This window comes from Gouania willdenowi, chromosome 15, assembly GCF_900634775.1.
Source record: "Gouania willdenowi chromosome 15, fGouWil2.1, whole genome shotgun sequence".
Classification (NCBI taxonomy): Eukaryota; Metazoa; Chordata; class Actinopteri; order Blenniiformes; family Gobiesocidae; genus Gouania; species Gouania willdenowi.
Genome location: NC_041058.1, coordinates 12,703,404 through 12,725,799, shown reverse-complemented (window position 1 = coordinate 12,725,799; position 22,396 = coordinate 12,703,404). Strand labels below are relative to the sequence as shown.

Sequence of the window (22,396 nt, the reverse complement as noted above, 5' to 3'; positions counted from 1 at the left end):
ATAAATACTTAATTTCTCTCATGTGGACTTGTCTTTATCTTGAAAGAAACTTTTGTTTTGACAGGCATGCTGTGAAATGCATGTTACATAAGAAAATATTAAGATGATTTGTGTTTTGAACAGCTATTTTTTGAAAAACTATATTTGGTTTGTTGAAATCTAAAAAAATTTAAAAAAATGTGTCGCGATTTAATTACCGTGGCCACATATGGGTCCCAGGTGAGATCAGTTGAGAACCTCTGCCAAGTTACTGTATTACTGTTGAAATGAAAACTACAACAATAGAAACCTTAAATATGTTAAGAAAGTAAAAAGTGGAGAACAAGAACAGAACAGTGTAAATCTTTGCACAACACTTATTTCTCTCAAACCATGAGTGCAGGTGTTACGACCCCCTCTAGGATGTGATATCAAGGCTTGAGGGGCCGCAACATGAACAGGACGCCACACAGAAAGCAACAATTATTAAAAGTATTTATTAACAAAATCCTAAAAGGGGACACTGGCCAAACTGAACACAAGTAGGGAGGACATTGGGCCGACCCTATACAGGGCCATCGTCCAGCATCCACCCTCTAAACTACAAAAACATACAAAAATCTCCAGTCCAAACTAAAATAACAAACTTACAAAGATCTCCAGTGGGGAGCTGAAGAACTCTCCCCACATGCCTGCTGCTGGTCAGTTGTTGTTGTGCCTCCCTCCTTCTGGTCCTCTCAGCCCTTTATACAGCTCCTCCTCCCCCCGCCTGTGGAATGCCCTCCCAGACCACCTCAGGGCCCCACAAACGGTGGACATTTTTAAGAAAAAAACTTAAATGTCACCTTTTTACAGAAACTTATTTTAACAGTTAATGCCTCTTTTAATCCTGTCTTTTAATAAATGTTGTGTTTTATTTATTTATATATTCATTCTATTTTTTAATCCTGTAGCACTTTGAGATTTGGTATCAAATGTAAAGTGCATTACAAATAAAACATATTATTATTATTATTATTATTATTATTATTATTATTATTATTATTATTATTATTATTATTATTATTATACCTGATTGCTGATGTGAGTCAGGTGTGTTAGGAGAGAGGAGGAAGGGCAGGCTGAGAGGCCATGAGGCACCAGCCGTAACAGCAGGTTATTGCTAAATGTTATAGTTTCCAGCCAAGGTGCTGTATGTAACATCCTCAGCTGCAGATGCAGCCTGTGAAAATGCAGAAGAAAAGTTGATGGTTAGAATGAAATGATAAAACATAGCCTGACTACAAAAATAATGTCAAAAAGAGGAAGAGCACTGTTAAAGCATTCTAATGTCTGGAGCTGAATACATTTGCTGTACAACATCAACTGAAACATAAAAGCCTGGCTTTAACGATGGATTATCCAAACTACAAAATATCAAATAAGTAAAACTCATTCTTGACTGTGGTTCCTTTTCCAAAATGACTCAAACAGTAGCAGAAGTGAAACATATCATGTCAAAATTTACCCTTTTCTTTTTTGGTTTCACAGAGCTGTACATGGAATCCAGCTCCCTTTCATCACCTCTCTGTGACAAAAAGCAAACAGTCGATGTGTGAGAAATGAACAGATTCAATTTGTGATGGACTTTTAAAACTGTACATGGTAACAAAGTGGATTTGGATCTATTTTTGAAGGCAATAAACAAAATCACAGTAGTAGAACAATGCTGTTCATCCTATCTCTGAGGATGGGTGTACGTTAGGGTTACCTGAGCAGATTGTGGCTTCACATGAACCACACTGGAGTATGTCACTTCATCCTGTATTGAATAATCAGAGACGTAATATTCTTAAAAACACATTACAAGTCATTTACACCCACTCAAAAAAAAAAGTCCCTAAACAAAAAAATCTAACACTTCATCTCTTGGCTGCAGTTTGGATTACGTCTCTTCAGGTTTTTCCACATTTATTGATTATACCAGTATATCATGTGATTTGTCCAGCTGAGAAAACCAACTTAATGAAGACTTTTCTTAAATTTGTTTGTTATTTCTTATTTTTTTTAGATTATCACATCTGGCCAGAGATGATTTTATCTAACTTACTTCTGTCGTGGCTGATGCTTCTGCTTTTCCACGCCCTTGGAGAACAATTACAGTGTTATTGAAAGAAGAAAACAAAGCAGGTACATTTCTACAATCTAAACAGACTTACTTCGCTGTAATATTATCCAAATGGAGATGGTCATTGTCATAATTAGGATCAACAAACCCAAAGGTATGAGGAGAATCTTCAGGTCAAATGTAGATCTGAAGTAGATTTAAGGAAATGTTGGATTAGTCAAGCTTAATGTTACATAGAAAGTTTTTTATTATAACATATTACAATAGCCACACCTAACATGATGAATAAATGAAGTAAAATCTCACCCTTTTTCCTGTTTTCCTGAAGTACCTGTAGTAGTTTCTGATTTTCCATCAGTAATAGTTACAGCTTTAAAACAAGACAATGATTGTATTAATAAAAAATGACTTTCATTGACAACAATTTGTAAAAACCAACCTGGTCTGTTTTGAACACGTATATAAACTGGCATCTGAAAGTCTCCAGCTTCACAATAATACCAGCCTTTACTTTCAGACCTTAGTTTACTCATAGTCACATTAAACCCTCCAGGGACGGAGGTGTTGATGGTCACTGTTGTTCCATGTATTGCACCATCACTGATTCTGTCTGTCACACATGGCCCACCCAGTCGACACCACTTCTTTACTCCAGTGACTTTGGAGAAACATTTGATGGTTATGTTTTCTCCAATATATCCCACATAGTTTTGCTCTTCTGTATAAAGACTGGATTCACCTAAAGAAAAGACAAATGAATGAAAAATCATCAGAGAAAGAATTGTCACATTTCTCTTACTCTTGTATTGAGTTATTGAGATTTTGGCACCAAGTGAAACATTTAATTTATATTGAAACACCATGTCACTAGTGTTACTGAAATACTTTACACCTTTAAAAAATTATAAGGAATTAATAAGTAGTGATTTTTATGTGCAAGTGACAAACAAGGAATTAAAGTTTTAGCTTTGCTAATACGATTAAAAAAATAGGGACACATTTTAATTAACATTAACCTGTCCAGTTGTTCTAATATTTGGAATCTGCACTTTGATGTTTGTGCTTTGTTCAAAAAACACTTTGCTGGATACAGTCAGAAATAAAAGATCATATTAAGGACTTCAAATGTCCACAAAGGTTTGGACTCACCTTCGGTGACTGACAGGTAGAAATACTCTCTGATATATGACCTCGGCACACCGCTCACACACCAAAAATCATTGTTTGATTTGTCCAGTTTTGATATAGTCACAGTGAAGATTCTCTGAGTTTTGTCATCAGTTATTGAAAACTTGTCTGAATTCTGAGGCCAGTTAGTTTGGGCCACAAATGTGCAGAAATCCCAGTAATAGCCTTTACACAAGTATTTGACTTTGTCTGTGTTCTCTGAGCTATAGAGACAGGGAATTGAAATGGATTTTCCAGTCTTCACTGACACTTGACGGACTGTAGTTATGCTGCAGATTCCTGCAAAGGAAACACATATTTTAATACATTTAATCACAAATAGTGTCTGTGATCTCTCCGTTCTTGTAAACAGCTGAAAGTATAGACATGATTCTTTAAAAAATAACACATTACATTTTAATGTCAACATTAACAGTTGCCACTAACCTGTTACCCCAGAGAGGAGGAGAAGAATGCTGAAATGAACTGCCATGTTAGTTGGTGGAGAGATGAATGAGAAGAAGTGCAGGTACTTCCTACATTTCAGAAATATACAACCGTAGCAGTGGGTGCACTCTTTTCTCAACCAATCACATTAACTGATGACTTATTAGGAGATCACAAGAGCAATGTACAACCTTATCAATTTAGATATTCACTGTAATAATCACACACCTTTTGTTAATATTTATTACATTTTTAAGTGAAGTTATCAGAATAAAATGGTTTCATGAACTAACTTCATTTTCAGGAATAAGGCATCAGTCATTAAGCAACTTTGGCACAGCCTACTTCCCCACTTCAAATATGTTTAAACAAGGGACATAAATGTTGAGACGAACAACTCAATAATCCAACTTCTCTTCCACTGAACCTCCTGATCTGTAGATTACTACGTACACACTTCTGGTGATTGCTGTTTGTTTCTCTGAGACCAAAAACATGTGTGTGAGGTTAAATTGTGTATATATGGCTCTAGGCACAAACAGACATTCTAAACCCAGCACTGGGCTAGTGGATAAATAGATTACTGTAATTTAAAAAAATAAATTGGGTCAAAAATACAAGAAAATCTCAGCTCCTAAAGAATAAAATTGGTATGGTCAGAAACATGACTGCACCACATTTGCCAAGCAACAGGAAAACAACCTTTCACTTTAAACTTTGATTCAAAGATTTAGAAATTTTTGTAATTGTTTCATTGATGTCCTAATCTAAAAATGATACTTAAAGACACACACACACACACTTTTTGTTCATATTTATTGTTTTTTTAGGTGAAGTTAAAATAAAATGGTTTCAGAAACATAATTTTCAGAACAAGGCATCAGTTATTCAACAACTTTTGCACAGCCTACTTCCCCACTTGTTGAGACGAACATCTCAAAAAGTTAACTTTTCTTGCACTTAACCTCCTAATCTGTAGATTACTCAGACTTCACTTATTCTTAACTACACGAATGGCCTCAAAGCATTTCTGTGATTTATTATTTGAATAAAACTCTGTTTTTTGCAGTTATTGTCTGTTCGGTACTTTGGTGTCAGCCCTCCGAACAGGCTAGCCAGGGGGGACACAATTTCAGAACTCGTGTTTGTCTTTGTTGCTGATGTGAGTCAGGTGTGTTAGGAGAGAGGAGGAAGGGCAGGCTGAGAGGCCATGAGGCACCAGCCGTAACAGCAGGTTATTGCTAAATGTTATAGTTTCCAGTCAAGGTGCTGTATGTAACATCATCAGCTGCAGATGCAGCCTGTGAAAATGCAGAAGAAAAGTTGATGGTTAGAATGAAATGATAAAACATAGCCTGACTACAAAAATAATGTCAAAAAGAGGAAGAGCACTGTTAAGGCATTCTATGTCTGGAGCTGAATACATTTGCTGTACAACATCAACTGAAACATAAAAGCCTGGCTTTAACAATGGATTATCCAAACTACAAAATATCAAATAAGTAAAACCCATTCTTGACTGCGGTTCCTTTTCCAAAATGACTCAAACAGTAGCAGAAGTGAAACATATCATGTCAAAATTTACCCTTTTCTTTTTTGGTTTCACAGAGCTGTACATGGAATCCAGCTCCCTTTCATCACCTCTCTGTGACAAAAAGCAAACAGTCGATGTGTGAGAAATGAACAGATTCAATTTGTGATGGACTTTTAAAACTGTACATGGTAACAAAGTGGATTTGGATCTATTTTTGAAGGCAATAAACAAAATCACAGTAGTAGAACAATGCTGTTCATCCTATCTCTGAGGATGGGTGTACGTTAGGGTTACCTGAGCAGATTGTGGCTTCACATGAACCACACTGGAGTATGTCACTTCATCCTGTATTGAATAATCAGAGACGTAATATTCTTAAAAACACATAAGTCATTTACACCCACTCAAAAAAAAAGAGTCCCTAAACAAAAAAATCTAACACTTCATCTCTTGGCTACAGTTTGGATTACGTCTCTTCAGGTTTTTCCACATTTATTGATTATACCAGTATATCATGTGATTTGTCCAGCTGAGAAAACCAACTTAATGAAGACTTTTCTTAAACTTGTTTGCTATTTCTTATTTTTTTTAGATTATCACATCTGGCCAGAGATGATTTTATCTAACTTACTTCTGTCGTGGCTGATGCTTCTGCTTTTCCACGCCCTTGGAGAACAATTACAGTGTTATTGAAAGAAGAAAACAAAGCAAGTACATTTCTAAAATCTAAACAGACTTACTTCGCTGTAATATTAGCCAAATGGAGATGGTCATTGTCACAATTAGGATCAACAAACCCAAAGGTATGAGGAGAATCTTCAGGTCAAATGTAGATCTGAAGTAGATTTAAGGAAATGTTAGATTAGTCAAGCTTAATGTTACATAGATAGTTTTTTATTATAACATATTACAATAGCCACACCTAACATGATGAATAAATGAAGTAAAATCTCACCCTTTTTCCTGTTTTCCTGAAGTACCTGTAGTAGTTTCTGATTTTCCATCAGTAATAGTAGTTACAACTTTAAAACAAGACAATGATTGTATTGATAAAAAATGACTTTTATTGACAACAATTTGTAAAAACCTACCTGATCTGTTTTGAACACGTATATAAACTGGCATCTGAAAGTCTCCAGCTTCACAATAATACCAGCCTTCACTTTCAGACCTTAGTTTACTCATAGTCACATTAAACCCTCCAGGGACGGAGGTGTTGATGGTCACTGTTGTTCCATGTATTGCACCATCACTGATACTGTCTGTCACACATGGCCCACCCAGTCGGCACCACTTCTTTACTCCAGTGACTTTGGAGAAACATTTGATGGTTATGTTTTCTCCAATATATCCCACATAGTTTTGCTCTTCTGTATAAAGACTGGATTCACCTAAAGAAAAGACAAATGAATGAACAATCATCAGAGAAAGAATTGTCACATTTCTCTTACTCTTGTATTGAGTTATTGAGAATTTGGCACCAAGTGAAACATTTAATTTTTATTGAAACACCATGTCAGTAGTGTTACTGAAATACTTTACACCTTTAAAAAATTATCAGGAATTAATAAGTAGTGATTTTTATGTGCAAGTGACAAACAAGGATTTAAAGTTTTAGCTTTGCTAATACGATTAAAACATTAGGGACACATTTTAATTAACATTAACCTGTCCAGTTGTTCTAATATTTGGAATCTGCACTTTGATGTTTGTGCTTTGTTCAAAAAACACTTTGCTGGATACAGTCAGAAATAAAAGATCATATTAAGGACTTCAAATGTCCACAAAGGTTTGGACTCACCTTTGGTGACTGACAGGTAGAAATAATATCCGATATATGACCCCTGCACACCGCTCACACACCAAAAATAGTTTGATTTGTCCAGTTTTGATATAGTCACAGTGAAGATTCTCTGAGTTTTGTCATCAGTTATTGAAAACTTGTCTGAATTCTGAGGCTGGTAAGTTTGGGCCACAAATGTGCAGGTATACCAGTAATCACCTTCACACAAGTATTTGACTTTGTCTGTGTTCTCTGAGCTATAGAGACAGGGAATTGAAATGGATTTTCCAGTCTTCACTGACACTTTACGGACTGTAGTTATGCTGCAGATTCCTGCAAAAGAAACACATATTGTAATACATTTAATCACAAATAGTGTCTGTGGTCTCTCCGTTCTTGTAAACAGCTGAAAGTAGAGACATGATTCTTTAAAAAATAACACATTACATTTTAATGTCAACATTAACAGTTTCCACTAACCTGTAACCCCAGAGAGGAGGAGAAGAATGCTGAAATGAACTGCCATGTTAGTTGGTGGAGAGATGAATGAGAAGAAGTGTAGGTACTTCCTACATTTCAGAAATATACAACCGTAGCAGTGGGTGCACTCTTTTCTCAACCAATCACATTAACTGATGACTTATTAGGAGATCACAAGAGCAATGTACAACCTTATCAATTTAGATATTCACTGTAATAATCACACACCTTTTGTTAATATTTATTACATTTTAAGTGAAGTTATCAGAATAAAATGGTTTTATTAATTGACTTAATTTTCAGGAATAAGGCATCAGTTATTAAGCAACTGTGGCACAGCCTACTTCCCCACTTCAAATATGTTTAAACAAGGGACATAAATGTTGAGACGAACAACTCAATAATCCAACTTCTCTTCCACTGAACCTCCTGATCTGTAGATAACTCCGTACACACTTCTGGTGATTGCTGTTTGTTTCTCTGGCACCAAAAACATGTGTGTGAGGTTAAATTGTGTATATATGGCTCTAGGCACAAACAGACATTCTAAACCCAGCACTGGGCTAGTGGATAAATAGATTACTGTAATTTTAGAAAATAAATTGGGTCAAAAATACAAGAAAATCTCAGCTCCTAAAGAATAAAATTGGTATGGTCAGAAACATGACTGCACCACATTTGCCAAGCAACAGGAAAACAACCTTTCACTTTAAACTTTGATTCAAAGATTAAGAAATTATTGTAATTGTTTTATGAATTAATTCATCTAAAATGTATACTTATATGAATATATATATATATATATATATATATATATATATATATATATATATGTACCAAAAATAAACAGAACAGCTGTGAAAGAAACACATTTTTGTTTGTTTTTTCAAAAAAAAAATTTACATGACAAACACAAACCAAATATACAAAAAAATAAAAATAAAATAAAACCCCAAAGTAATTCAGAGGTAATTGAAAATACAAAATGTAAATAATTTAGGAATTTTTTACATTTCATTTTTTCATTTATTTATTGAGCACACAATGAAGAAAAAACAACATTAAAGGTCTAAAAAGGGAACAAAGGGCTTGTATAAGAGTTCCTCTCTTTTCATTAAACACATACTATTTAAAATATTGGCTGACAAATAAACACATAAAATCAGGAAACAAAATGCATAATTAATCATTGATAGAGGAAAAAAAAAAAATAAACAAAGCACACAAAATTCAATATTATAAGACAATGGAAATATTGAACAAAATATTAATTGAAAATCAAAAAAGAAACACAAAATGAAAACATAAATACATAAGTGTATAGTATACATACACCCATATATACATGCAAATATGAATGTACATATTTACACTTGGATTTTAATCATGGTAAAAAGGCATAAAGCAAGTGAGGGCATAAAGTAATTAGATTTATTTAAGGAATACTTATAAATGGACAATATGTTTTTTTTTAACTGCCTTTTAATGAGTGAGTCAGAAGATATGAATCTTATTAGAGGAAGTAAACAATTCCAAAGCAGCAGGTTTAGATTCCACAAAGTATTTAAAAGTAAAAATTATAAAACAAGAACACTTGCGTATTCATGAGTGCAGGATATTACTAAATGTTATGGTAATAAACACTGAATGAATCATCATCTCATTATATTCAGGTAGATGATGTTCACTTTCTTTTTATTCTTCTTTATTGCCTGTTTCCAGTCCAGTTGATGTATGTAACATCCTCAGCTGCAGATACAGCCTGTGAAACACAGAAAAAATTTGACAGTTTGAAAAAATTGTTGAAGAATAATCTGACTAAAGTACAAAAAGAAGGTGAAAAAGAGGAAGAGCACTGTCATCTCATTTGCTTTTTTTTTTTTTTTTTTTTTAGGTTATCACATCTGGCCAGAGATGATTTTATCTAACTTACTTCTGTCGTGGCTGATGCTTCTGCTTTTCCACGCCCTTGGAGAACAATTACAGTGTTATTGAAAGAAGAAAACAAAGCAAGTACATTTCTAAAATCTAAACAGACTTACTTCGCTTTAATATTAGCCAAATGGAGATGGTCATTGTCACAATTAGGATCAACAAACCTGGAGGTATGAGGAGAGTCTTGAGGTCAAATGAAAATCTGAAGTAGATTTAAGGAAATGTTAGATTAGTCAAGCTAAATGTTGTATTGATTTTTTTTTTTTTTTTTTTTTTTTTTTAAACATATTACAATAGCCACACCTAACATAATGAATAAATTAGGTAAAATCTCACCTTTTTTCCTGTTTTTCTAAAGTACTGGAAGTAGTTTCTGATTTTTGAAAAGTAAATGATAGTATTAATAAAAAATCACTTTCATTGACAACAATTTGCAAAAACCAACCTGGTCTGTTTTGAACACGTATATAAACTGGCATCTGAAAGTCTCCAGCTTCACAATAATACCAGCCTTCACTTTCAGACCTTAGTTTACTCATAGTCACATTAAACCCTCCAGGGACGGAGGTGTTGATGGTCACTGTTGTTCCATGTATTGCACCATCACGGATACTGTCTGTCACACATGGCCCACCCAGTCGGCACCACTTCTTTACTCCAGTGACTTTGGAGAAACATTTGATGGTTATGTTTTCTCCAATATATCCCACATAGTTTTGCTCTTCTGTATAAAGACTGGATTCACCTAAAGAAAAGACAAATGAATGAACAATCATCAGAGAAAGAATTGTCACATTTCTCTTACTCTTGTATTGAGTTATTGAGAATTTGGCACCAAGTGAAACATTTAATTTTTATTGAATAAAACCATGTCACTAGTGTTACTGAAATACTTTACACCTTTAAAAAATTCTAAGGGATTAATAAGGAGTGATTTTTATGTGCAAGTGACAAACTAAGGCTTTAATATATGCTTTAATTATATGTTCCAATATTTGGAATCTGCACTTTGATGTTTGTGCTTTGTTCAAAAAACACTTTGCTGGATACAGTCAGAAATAAAAGATCATATTAAGGACTTCAAATGTCCACAAAGGTTTGGACTCACCTTTGGTGACTGACAGGTAGAAATACTCTCTGATATATGACCCCTGCACACCGCTCACACACCAAAAATTGTTGTTTGATTTGTCCAGTTTTGATATAGTCACAGTGAAGATTCTCTGAGTTTTGTCATCAGTTATTGAAAACTTGTCTGAATTCTGAGGCTGGTTAGTTTGGGCCACAAATGTGCAGGAATGCCAGGAATAGCCTTCACACAAGTATTTGACTTTGTCTGTGTTCTCTGAGCTATAGAGACAGGGAATTGAAATGGATTTTCCAGTCTTCACTGACACTTTACGGACTGTAGTTATGCTGCAGATTCCTGCAAAGGAAAAACATATTTTAATATATTTAATCACAGATAGTGTCTGTGGTCTCTCCGTTCTTGTAAACAGCTGAAAGTATAGACATGGTTCTTTAAAAAATAACACATTACATTTTAATGTCAACATTAACAGTTGCCACTAACCTGTTACCCCAGAGAGGAGGAGAAGAATGCTGAAATGAACTGCCATGTTAGTTGGTGGAGAGATGAATGAGAAGATGTGCAGGTACTTCCTACATTTCAGAAATATACAACCGTAGCAGTGGGTGCACTCTTTTCTCAACCAATCACATTAACTGATGACTTATTAGGAGATCACAAGAGCAATGTACAACCTAATCAATTTAGATATTCACTGTAATAATCACACACCTTTTGTTAATATTTATTACATTTTTAAGTGAAGTTAGAATAAAATGGTTTCAGAAACATAATTTTCAGAACAAGGCATCAGTTATTCAACAACTTTTGCACAGCCTACTTCCCCACTTGTTGAGACGAACATCTCAAAAAGTTAACTTTTCTTGCACTTAACCTCCTAATCTGTAGATTACTCAGACTTCACTTATTCTTCCCTACATGAATGGCCTCAAAGCATTTCTGTGATTTATAATAAGAATAAAACTTAAAAGTATGTTTTTTGCAGTTATTGTCTGTTCGGTTCTTTGGTTTCAGCCCTCCGAAGAGGCTAGCCAGGTAGGGACACAATTTCAGAACTCGTGTTTGTCTTTGTTGGTTTTTATTCAAACTTTGTTGACCACAGTTCACAGTTCACAGACCATAGACCACAGTGGTAGACCATTTCCATTTCTATTACAATCTGTTTGATCTTATCAAACTCTTTGTCACACCGCGCTGTCATCTCGTCGATGTTGTCCGCCATTCTTTGAGCTTCTTCACCGCCTACTTCTCCCAAGGCAGTCGCATACTCAATCCCAGCATTTGTGACTACGTAATGTTGAAATTCAAAGTTTCCCCACTCGCTTCTCAGTTTACGCTCGCTCAACGCGTTAACTCTGGAAGTGAGGCATTTGCCCTTTTTAGTGAATGCAACCAGGGCTGCTGAATGCTTCTGCCTTAGCATCTCCAGCTGCTCCTCTGCTGTAGCCATGTTGTTATCTTTTCCGGCGTTGATCAAATTTGTAAGTTTCTTCTGCCGGTGGGTTCTTGTAGTCCTCTTATTCTGCTTTCACTTGTGTATTCATCAGCTAGTAGATTAACAGATGATCATACAGCCTTATGGGTTGTTAGCTTCAGTCAGAAGTTGAACAGTCTTTAATGACTATTCTTGCATTCAGTTTTCAATGCACCAAGGATATGAACAGTCCGCTTTTCTTGGGACTGGGCCTTGGTTTACAACTGAAGACAACCCTGGTTTCAAACTGTTCGGATCTTTGGTTTCAGCCCTCCGATAAGGTTAGCCGGGGGGACACAATGTCATAACTTGTGTTTGTCTTTGTTGGTTTTCATTTAAACTTTATTGACCAGAGTTCACAGACCACAGTGGTAGACCACAGGTTATAAACCTGAAACAGAATAAATGCTTTATCACATCACACTCATCACACCTATTACCAGTGCTATCGGGCTGATTCAGCAGTCTTTACATACCAATGGGCCATGTCCCTTGGCGACTATCTGCTTTCGACCATTTTGGTTCAGTCAAAACTGCAACTGGCTAATGCTTAGACATCAGAGCCAAAGCTTAGCATTAATTTTCCAGACCTGATAATTTTATTACGTGACCTCGAGCCGAACATTGTCCCAAAAACAAAGAGAAAATTAAATTAGAACAGCGTAGTGTTTAGAACTGGCCATGGGTGCTGTTTGATTCACTGGTGAGCAGCTGAACTTTTTGGTCTAAACTGGATCTTTCACATACTTCTAGTAAATGCTGCATTTTTTTTATGAAAATATGTGTATTAGGTTCAGTTGTTTATCTATATGTGGCTCTTGGCAGAATGACAAACTATAATTTGAGAAATTTTAACATCAGGTTTCGATCCAACAATACACTGTTTTGAAATATTTCCAACTCATTTAGACAACGTGAAAAATATATGACTTTTGTTTTTATACATTTCAGAATGACCATTTTTAGCCAAAACCCAAATTGAGTTAAAAAAATGTTTTATCTTTGTTGTTTTTCAAACCAATCTTAATTCGACAAAACTCAAGGGAAGGAAAACCCAAAATCTCCACCCCAAAAAACAATCCTGTAATGAAATCTTAAACATTTAGGTTTTTTACATGTAAAGAAACAAATGCTCAAAGGTTTCACTGTGACTTTCTTTATGATTTGTGTTTTTATTAGTCAATAAAAAAACTTCAATTTAAAAACATGTTCAAATGCAACTTTTTGAGTTTCAAATGTATTAATTTTTTAATTTAATCACAATTTGATTTGATTTTTTTTTTTTTACTCAAAGTAGTTTTCAGATATATAAAATATTTTTGATTTGTTTTGATTGAAGTTGTATTTTTGGGGATTAAATGATCAAGACTCAAATATCCTAACCACAACATGTCCCAAATACTAAAAGCATGACTTCAATCAAAGAAATTATATTTTCAATTAAATAATTCACTTCAATGCAAAAAACCTTTTCAAAAAAATGGTAAATGGACTTAATTTACCGTATATAGCGCTTTATCCCTACACTGAAGTAGTCTCAAAGTGCTTTACATTCACACTCACATTCACTCACCGATGGGGGTGAGCTGCTATGCAAGGCACTAGTCGACCACTGGGAGCAACTTAGGGTTCAGTGTCTTGCCCAAGAACACTTTGACACATAGGTATAAACTGGGATCTAACCCCCAACCTCTCGATGAGAAGACGACCCCTCTACCACTTGATCCATGGTCGAAAGAAAAAAAGTGTTCGAATTTAATTAATTGGGTATCTATTTGCGCTTGAAACCTTTTTTTCTTTGAAATAATTGTATATATATATATATTGATTGAAGTCAATTTTTTTTTGTCTGGAAATACTTTTTTTTAATGAATACGCAACTTTTTTTTTAATAACTGCACAAATATACTGTCATATTACAAAATTAAAAGTTGTAGATGTTTGATGTAAGAAATCATAACACAGGTAGATTATATTTACCATTCTAAAATTATTTTCTATTAATAAAACCAATGGGGTGTTTTTTTTTTTCCTGTCCCACAAAATCTTTTTTCCTCCAAAATAAAACTGTATTCTGAGAAACTTGTTACATAGATAATTACTACTGGTATTATATTTTCTTTTGGACTGTCTTAGGTTACTTAATTGTTGTTAAAGTTCCTTATGCTTACAACTATTTTTTGTTAAAAGTTTAATAACGGTATGCATAAAAAACAACAACAAAGAAAGTCCACTACTGATTTTTTTTAATTCAATTTTATTTGATACAATGTACAATAGGTGACTTTAACAAAGAAATAGGCTTAAGTTATGTACACATACAGACGTCAGCTTTCACATCAGTCATTTACATAAAGGTATACAAAATAAATTAAAGAAAAAAATATGCATACAATTTACAATTCAAATTCATTACAAAGTTCTTTGGTCTTCACAGCTTTATAGTTGGAGCTGCAGTGCTTTAAAGTGATTGAGTATGTGAATAAAAGTGACTGGAATACTACAGATGTAGGTTTCTGGTTGGATAATTTAGTGTATATGATATTTTTCCAAAAGTAAAAAATAACATATTTTGTATCAAATTGTATGTCCATATTAAGCTTTACATTCACAAACAAACATATGTCGTTCTAGAATACTTGATTATAAGAGCAGTCCAAGTCCTAAGATCTGTTTTTATGAATGTATGGTATATGGTAGAGGTGTCAGATAATTTGTACTCAGAAAAAATATAACCAGATTGTCAAGGCTCTTCAACTGTCACTTCCAATATGGCGAGGGGGGCGGATATCACGTGACCTGTGACGTCATGTGGCATGGGTCTATAGCCCAATCTGTTGTTTGATTGTAAGTACATTGTTTAGCCAACGTTCTTTTTTGTTTTGTCTTTAATCAGTTTTAATGTGAAAATGTGCCTTTTTGTTTGTAAGAAACCCCCCCACAAAAAACAATCCAAGTCCACTACTGATTACGTTTTATTTATGTAACATTCCTACGTCATCACTAAGCGACAGGATTCACTTTGGCGCCTTCCTTAATTTATGTGGAGACCCGGAGCTGTCGTTCAAAGTGACCACCACCCAGTGCTTGTTCGCGTTCCAGCCCCGGGTCTTTAATGGAATACGGGGAGGAGAGAGTGGTGGCCTTGGTCGACATGGACTGCTTTTACGTGCAGGTGGAGCAGCGCCTGAACCCGGCTCTGAGGAACACTCCGTGTGTGGTGGCTCAGTACAAGACGTGGAAAGGAGGCGGGTGAGTTTCTGACACACAGCGATTAGACGTCTGTTCTCATGGTAAACAGCTGCAGAGACATGTCCGTTACTGTCAACACCCCATACGGAAACGTATGCATAGACTACTTTTCTAGTCATACGCAACGCCCCTCATTGGCCAGTTTAGGTGACGTAATAGGTTCACCACGTGACTTAAAGTTTCGTCAGTTTTATTTTAGCTACCCCGCTAACCCTTTTATTTTAACCCTAAACCAGGAAGTACCCTAAAATATTTATTTTCTTTGTATTTTTAACCGTATCCCTATACGTAACCCTAAAATGTATTTTTTTTTCATATATGTATTTTTAAAGGTGGAATTTGCTGTATTAAATATGTTAAATTAAAAAAAATATATATATGACAAAAGTTTCCGTATCAATCGACACTTTGAAATTTAAGGAATCCCGTTTCCGCCACTCAAAAAAAAAAAAAAAAACTTCGGAAAGTCATAATTATGAGAAAGAAAGTTATAATTATTAGATAGAAAGTCATTTGATGAGTGTTTTTTTTTTTTTTTTTTTTTTTCTTCTTCAGTGGTGGAAATGGGCTTCCATAGACATTTGTCTTTTGAGTGACCTCTGATTTATTGTGGTTATAATAAAATTTTCTGTTAAGTTATTGTGTTTTGATCGGTCTTTGTATATTTTGTTAATGTGGTTATTTGATAATAATATTAGAAAAAAATAAAATAATCTAAAGTGGACCATGGAGCAATAAGATCCTTTTCATATCAAACTGCTAGTAGTAATAATAGTAATAATAATTATACATTGGAATTTTATATAGCGCTGATGGTGGTAAGCTACTAATGTAGCCACAGCTGCCCTGGGGCATACTGACAGAAGGGAGGCTGCCATGGTGCGCCATTGATCCCTCCGACCACCAGTAACACACTCACTCACTATATTTATATTAGGCAATATGGGTGAAGTGCCTTGCTCAAGGATACAACGGTGATGTCTTGGATAGAGCAGGATTTGAACCCCCAACCCTTTGGTTATTTGTCGACCCACTCTACCACTAATCCATGATAGCCTAAATATCAATTTAAGAACATTTCCTTTGTTTTAGTACAAGTAATGGGACACATTTGTTGACTTGTTATCTTTTTGTTTTGTTTTTGGCTAAACATGAACACATTTATTAATTTATATAAATAAATACATTACTTTATATTTGACCATTTGAACTGATGTCTCTGTGTTTGAAATTCACCCGCCCTCATCAACCACCACAGATGCTCTCCCTGTCTTTCCAATAACTGTGTTCTGTATCCACTCGTGGCTCATGCTTTAGTATTATCGCTGTGAGCTATGAGGCGAGGGACCACGGCGTCACAAGGAACATGTGGGTGGACGACGCCAAAAACCTCTGTCAAGATCTGCAGGTGGCACGAGTCAGAGAGTTGCATGGCAAAGCCGACCTGACTCAGTGGGTCAAACTCATTCTTTCTTTTACCTTCATTGTCTTTAATGTTATCGCCAGGTTCCTGAGAACAAATGTACGGTTCCTGGTTTTGTAGTTACAGAGAAGCGAGCGTGGAGGTCATTGAGGTGATGTCGCGGTTTGCTGTGATTGAGAGAGCCAGCATCGATGAGGCATACATGGACTTGACTGCTGCAGTCCAGCAGCGACTGAAAGACATGAGTGTCAATCGGATTGATCCTTCTCTCCTGAAGACCACCTACATCCAGGGTTACCCTCAAAGTTCATCGGAGCTGGAACCTCACACAGAGGATTTAGTTTTTGATAAAGGTTAGTTTTTATCCAACTTTGGTTAATAATCTAGACCCTCCAGGATTTTGTGGCAAATTTCTGTTATTGTTGCAGCCTAAAATGCCTCATTTTGCGGCATATTTTTAAAGGGAATTAAAGGGAATTATTATTTCTTATAACTTTGCCTAAACTGGTCAGTTTGCCAAAAAACCTGATTGCCTTTGAATTATTTCATAACAATACAGAGAAGAGTTCAGATTCACAATAATTTAACAAGATATTGATTAGAAGCCCAAATAGCATCGTCCACTAAACCTTTAAGATTTTGAAATAAAAAACAAAAAAAAAACCTAAAATAAAAAGCATATTTTCCTGTGAAAATCTCATCAGTGCACTCATGACTTTTGCTACAAACACCTTTGCAGCAGATTGCAGAAGAGTCCGTCAGTGCCCAATCCTTTCGCAGGCCTGATCGTTTCGGATCCTTTCAACTCATGCGTGTAGACTACGTCACTTCATTTATTCGCAATCTTACGACAGAGCTCCTGGGACGTGATATTGGATTGTAAACTGACCATTTGTTTAATATTTTAATAGTACACATGTTAATATGTGACTGTTTTATGGTGTTTTTAATTGTTAATATAAAAAAAAAAAAACGGATAAAAACATGGCTTCGAAGGTTCAACTGGAATCTTTAGTCAGATTGGTTAAAATTGCAGAAATTTGCGGTTATTGGACAGAATTGCAGGGCTGCACAGAATTTGCGGGGAATGGCTGAATTTGCATTAATAGCAACTATTAATCTTGTGATCGCAGCATTGTGGATTCCTGGAGGGTCTGATTAATCAATCTTCTCAAGGACTTTACATATGAGCAAACTGTTAATCTGCAGAGGAGCAGAGATCCAGGGGTCTCCACCAGTGGTTGGCGTCCTTAACGCCCTCGTCATTAGGAGAGCAGAGCTCTGCAGGACTGCAGCTGACTGTTGGTGCGTTCATTGTTGAGGAGATGAGAGCAGCTGTAGAGGAACAGACAGGTTTTCGTTGTTCAGCGGGGATATCACACAATAAGGTAGCTCGTATAAATATAACGCAGTGAACCAGGAGGGAAGGATCAATGAATTTGTAACTTAGAAGTGACTCTTGTTTCCAGGTATTAGCCAAACTGGCGTGTGGTCTGAACAAACCCAACAGACAAACCATCCTGCCTTTGGCCTCCGTGACTGAACTTTTTAACTCTCTGCCCATCGGCAAAATGTGAGTTCAGAGCATGACTTTGCAAAATAACAAGTCATGCCCAGCTGAAAAGAAAAACTGGCTAGAAAAACCAACAACGCATTTTCTTCTGTGCAGACGGAACCTTGGAGGCAAACTTGGTTCTTCCATCACTGAAACTCTAGGAGTTGAGAACATGGGAGACCTCACTCGGTTTTCTCAGGCCCAACTGGAGCTGCACTTTGGAGACAAGACTGGGTCAGTAAAATAAAAATTTGATATGAATACATAATATTTATGGCAACACTGTTAAAGCAAAAATCTTGGCTACCAGTAATCTTGGCATCTTGACAAATCAGGCAAAACTGGTAAAATCTAGATTTTATAATTCCTTCTTCTTTAGGGGTTGCAAAGAGGCAGGAAAATCACAGTAAATTTCCACTGGAACTTAACCTTGGGATTTGGAGAATATTAAAAATAGAAATTATATAAAAGGTAATTAACTATCATATTTAAACATAATTATTAGCATCCTGCAAAAACAATACCATAAAAAAACCATAACATTTCAACAGATTCATTTGTAAGTATAACTTAACAATTCTTCATGTTTTTTAAGCATCTTGTTTTTTAGGACTAATTCGAGCTGAAAAACATCAATAATTTGATTTCAACTCAATATCTGTATAACCCAAAATCTCTGGTACCAATAACTGGTCTTCAAGCACAAACAGTGCATTGCTTGTCTTAACTTAAACTATTACATTGAACAATCGATTCTTTCACAACAAAAGCCTCAATGTGAAATTTAACATTACTCAACCCTTTCAGGCAATGTCCTCTTTCTGGGCCTTATCAACATCCTCCATGTGTAGTGTTTACTTCCTCAACATCTGACTCCTCCTCCTCTTCACTGTCACTTTCTCAGGCCAACCTTCAGTTTAGCAAATTTCAGTTGATTCCCATGGAAAGTTTTAAACTTTGCCACCCGATTCCTTCCAGGTGTTTTTATCATGTCATTGTCTGTAGTTACCACATGTTTGATACAAGGATAGAAATAACAAAAGCTATGTCCTGCGCAAGGTTCCAGATGCATTGACTGTTGATTCTCTATGTGCTCTGCAGTCGGTGGCTGTACGACTTGTGTCGGGGGATTGAGTTTGAAGCAGTGAAGCCCAGGCAGCTTCCAAAGTCCATTGGCTGCAGTAAAAACTTTCCCGGGAAGACATCACTGGCAACTAAAGAGGAGGTATAAAACTAGTAACATTGTTTATAGTATTTTGAAAACAGTTTTAGTTCTTCTGTGTCATAATTGACTCATTTAGTGGAACAAATAAAGCATATAAGACTGATGCTTGTGATAATTGTAAAGAGTAAAAGGAAATGGTCACCAGATTAGATGTTGATTTAAAATGATTTATCCAGAGATTCCAACAAAATGCTCCCCATGCCAAGGTAACTTTCAAATTTGCCAGAAGAAACTAAGGCAGATGCAATTGTCACCTTGGATTATTGGAAATTCAGATGTTTTCAGTTGAGTACCTGTATAGATAAACAAAGTGGCCAACCTCTGTCTAGGTGCAGTTTTGGCTCCATCAGTTGGCCCTCGAGTTGGAGGAGAGGCTGACAAAGGACAGAGATGTGGTGAGAAATACAATAATTACCTTTTCTGTCAGCAGGTTCATAGTTGTACCACCTTGACCATTTTCCTTTCACTTTCACAGAACGGTCGGGTGGCGAAGTCGCTGACAGTCGGGGTCCGTCAGCTTGGTGACAAAAGGCCCAGTAGCTTCTCCCGATGTTGTGCTTTGGTGCGCTACGAGGCTACCAAAATATCAAGTGACAGCTTTGCCATCATCAAGAGTCTCAACACGGCAGGAAACCAGCAGGCTGCCTGGTAACTGAGGCATCGGAGTGGAATATAATACTATAAAAGGGTTTCTCTAACTCTTCCTTTTATGTGTCCAGGACTCCGCCCCTCACCCTGCTGCACATCTCAGCCAGCAAATTCAGTGATGCTCCATCATCTGGAGGGATCACTGGCTTTCTTTCCACTGAAACGTCTTTAAGCCAAAGTCGTTTCTCTACCTCTCAGCTTTCAAACAAGTCGTCTTTAGATGCAAAAAGTGTGTCTCCATGCAAACAACAACATGGCACCATCCAGTCCTTCTTCCAGAAAGCAACGGAGAGACCGACAATCCAAAAGGATGGTGAAGAAGAAGTCTCAGTTGGAGGAAAGGCTTCCCCTGCACCAAAAAGTGCTTCTGAGAGCCATTCAGGAGCAGAGAGGAGAAGTTCTGATGTTTCTGAAAGCCCTCGTCGTCATATCAAGTCTTTCTTTCAAAAGAGAAGCACTGAAAGAAGTTCATCCATGAAAAACTCGCTTAACATCGTTGAAAAAAATAACTCTGAAGATTGTGTTCCTGTTGTGTCGCCATCACGGACTCAGTGTGAAAATCCCGATAATGAACAGGCCACTGATGTGGAGTTGAACCCCAATCCTCCCAGTGGGGCCAGTGAAGACCTGTTGACGTGTGACCGCTGCAGCCAGGAAGTGTTGGCCTGGGAAATGCCTGAACACAATGACTATCACTTTGCCATGGACCTCCAGAAGTCATTCTCATCATCTTCAAGTTCATCAGCTGCCACTACATCTTGTAACATCTCTTCTTCTTCTTCTCCTCCACCTCTCAGGGGGGGAGTCACAGGATCAGCCCAGTCCTCACGAGTCAAGACAAAAATCAGAGGCCAATCTGGACCGGCAGCAAAGAAACTGAGAAGCCAAGGAGGAAGTGCTAGCACTTTAGATTCCTTTTTTAAAAAAAACTAAAACTCTTTCCTTCTCATTAAGCAATTCAAATGTTGTACAAATAAATGTTTTACCATTGAAAACCCCATATTTGATGTTTAGGTCATTTTGTTTATGCTTTTTAAGTGTTTGAAAGTCTTCAGAGGCATCTGTTCTAGAGATCAGTATGACTATCAGGCTGTTTATGACATAGAGATCTCATTCCACCCAGATGAAATCATCACTGGAATTGAGATGATTGGTGAGAGTTGGCGGAGAGCCTTCAGTCCCCACGGTGGTTTCGGATTGTTCCCAGTGAATTGCTTTGAGCTTGTTTAGACAATGTCACTCACCATGTAGTGGCAAGCCTAGAGGACTTCCGTAGGACTACAACATCCAGCAATTCTTTGCATTCCTCACACTCGATCAAGCTGAATCTGAGCTGTCTGATCGCATTGTGCTGACCAATAAACGTGTGATATTTGTGGGCCAGATGCTTTAAGAATCTTATGGCATTTCAAGATATCGATATAATTTATTGATGTGAGCGAACAGCTAAGCAGAAAATAGAGACTAGCAATATGAAGACTCAAAGTTCCCCAATAATTGTAAGTGTGGGCCCGTCTGAAACTCAATAGGGAACGTCAACCACTTTTAGTTCACATTCCATTGAGGTGGTTGTTCAGTTCTGTATCAGGTAAGACTTATTTTTGCTTGTAGCCTCGTAGAGAATTGACTGCAGCTAAATCATTTGCCTTTTTTTTGTGGCCTAATCTGTACCAGCAAACAGACTTAGACCTTAAACTCTGTGGCTTCAGTGAATATTGCAAATAATCAGATGTGTTTTGGGTGCTTGACATAAGCAAAAAAACGGTTACGTTTCCTTAAAACAGTGAGTAAGACATTTTATGTCCTTCCTCATTCAGAGTGCATCAGACAGGTGCAAAACTAGATAGCAATTGGTGCTGTGGTGCCATAATAAAAATGTGGTTGTCATTTTATTAGACATTGGATAGTTTATGCAAGCTGCATGCATTTATGATTAAATCCTATATTTTCTCTTAAATGCATTAAATCGTGAGGAAAGGAACTGGTGATTAATAGAAAAAGGACTCATGTGCATTAAACAAACATGTTTGATGGAAACATATCTTCATAATAAAATATGTCAAGCAAAAAAATGTAGAAGTGTTTGAAAGCCATATACACAAGTGTTTGTTTTTTAAATAAAAATATTTTATCAAACATCTAAATATCGTAGTATTTGACCAGTAGAGGCCACTGTTGAGCTTATTAAATTATTTCATACCAGGGGACAAATTGGCTTCATTTATTCTCAAACGGGATGATAAAAAAAAAACTAAATAACAAATGAAACCCTTCCATTCATAAATAATATTTACAGG

At 36.2% G+C, this 22,396-nt stretch overlaps 3 protein-coding genes across 7 annotated transcripts; 1 reads left to right on the top strand and 2 right to left on the bottom strand.

The window, feature by feature from the left end:
- Positions 1 to 1,060: 1,060 nt before the first annotated feature.
- LOC114476925 (uncharacterized) lies at positions 1,061 to 3,756 on the bottom strand. The gene is made up of 8 exons (XM_028468941.1): positions 3,701 to 3,756; positions 3,236 to 3,553; positions 2,393 to 2,825; positions 2,178 to 2,272; positions 2,069 to 2,103; positions 1,730 to 1,780; positions 1,487 to 1,546; positions 1,061 to 1,201 (listed from the first exon to the last, which is right to left on the bottom strand). The coding sequence occupies exons 1-8, from the start codon at positions 3,744 to 3,746 to the stop codon at positions 1,142 to 1,144; spliced, it is 1,098 nt and encodes a 365-aa protein (XP_028324742.1). The 5' UTR covers positions 3,747 to 3,756; the 3' UTR covers positions 1,061 to 1,141.
- A 1,069-nt stretch (positions 3,757 to 4,825) lies between these two features.
- On the bottom strand, positions 4,826 to 11,064 carry LOC114477014 (uncharacterized). 5 transcript variants are annotated; one of them, XM_028469042.1, is made up of 9 exons: positions 11,006 to 11,064; positions 10,541 to 10,858; positions 9,878 to 10,177; positions 6,190 to 6,256; positions 5,975 to 6,069; positions 5,866 to 5,900; positions 5,529 to 5,579; positions 5,286 to 5,345; positions 4,826 to 5,001 (listed from the first exon to the last, which is right to left on the bottom strand). In XM_028469042.1, exons 1-9 carry the CDS (start codon positions 11,049 to 11,051, stop codon positions 4,942 to 4,944), a joined length of 1,032 nt encoding a protein of 343 aa, XP_028324843.1. In that variant the 5' UTR covers positions 11,052 to 11,064; the 3' UTR covers positions 4,826 to 4,941. The 5 variants fall into 5 exon arrangements, with proteins under 5 accessions (XP_028324843.1, XP_028324844.1, XP_028324842.1 ...); XM_028469043.1 differs by lacking the exons at positions 9,878 to 10,177; positions 10,541 to 10,858; positions 11,006 to 11,064 and adding exons at positions 6,326 to 6,625; positions 7,036 to 7,350; positions 7,498 to 7,553; XM_028469041.1 differs by lacking the exons at positions 9,878 to 10,177; positions 10,541 to 10,858; positions 11,006 to 11,064 and adding exons at positions 7,036 to 7,350; positions 7,498 to 7,553 and having other exon boundaries at positions 6,190 to 6,625.
- A 3,824-nt stretch (positions 11,065 to 14,888) lies between these two features.
- polh (polymerase (DNA directed), eta) lies at positions 14,889 to 21,099 on the top strand. The gene is made up of 10 exons (XM_028467815.1): positions 14,889 to 15,248; positions 16,566 to 16,700; positions 16,792 to 17,024; positions 17,881 to 18,059; positions 18,141 to 18,244; positions 18,341 to 18,460; positions 19,328 to 19,451; positions 19,781 to 19,846; positions 19,927 to 20,099; positions 20,171 to 21,099. The coding sequence occupies exons 1-10, from the start codon at positions 15,112 to 15,114 to the stop codon at positions 21,030 to 21,032; spliced, it is 2,133 nt and encodes a 710-aa protein (XP_028323616.1). The 5' UTR covers positions 14,889 to 15,111; the 3' UTR covers positions 21,033 to 21,099.
- Positions 21,100 to 22,396: the final 1,297 nt, after the last annotated feature.

Coding starts and splice junctions, on each gene's coding strand:
- LOC114476925 (XM_028468941.1), bottom strand. CDS start 3,746: ATGGCAGTTCATTTCAGCATTCTTCTCCTCCTCTCTGGGGTAACAG. Junction 2,273..2,392: donor TCAGGAAAACAGGAAAAAGG/GTGAGATTTTAC, acceptor AATCTACTTCAG/ATCTACATTTGACCTGAAGA. Junction 1,781..2,068: donor AAGCATCAGCCACGACAGAA/GTAAGTTAGATA, acceptor TATTCAATACAG/GATGAAGTGACATACTCCAG.
- LOC114477014 (XM_028469041.1), bottom strand. CDS start 7,543: ATGGCAGTTCATTTCAGCATTCTTCTCCTCCTCTCTGGGGTTACAG. Junction 7,351..7,497: donor CCTCCTCTCTGGGGTTACAG/GTTAGTGGAAAC, acceptor TTTCTTTTGCAG/GAATCTGCAGCATAACTACA. Junction 5,346..5,528: donor TGAAGCCACAATCTGCTCAG/GTAACCCTAACG, acceptor TTTTTGTCACAG/AGAGGTGATGAAAGGGAGCT.
- polh (XM_028467815.1), top strand. CDS start 15,112: ATGGAATACGGGGAGGAGAGAGTGGTGGCCTTGGTCGACATGGACTGC. Junction 17,025..17,880: donor GGATTTAGTTTTTGATAAAG/GTTAGTTTTTAT, acceptor GTTAATCTGCAG/AGGAGCAGAGATCCAGGGGT. Junction 18,461..19,327: donor CACTTTGGAGACAAGACTGG/GTCAGTAAAATA, acceptor TGTGCTCTGCAG/TCGGTGGCTGTACGACTTGT.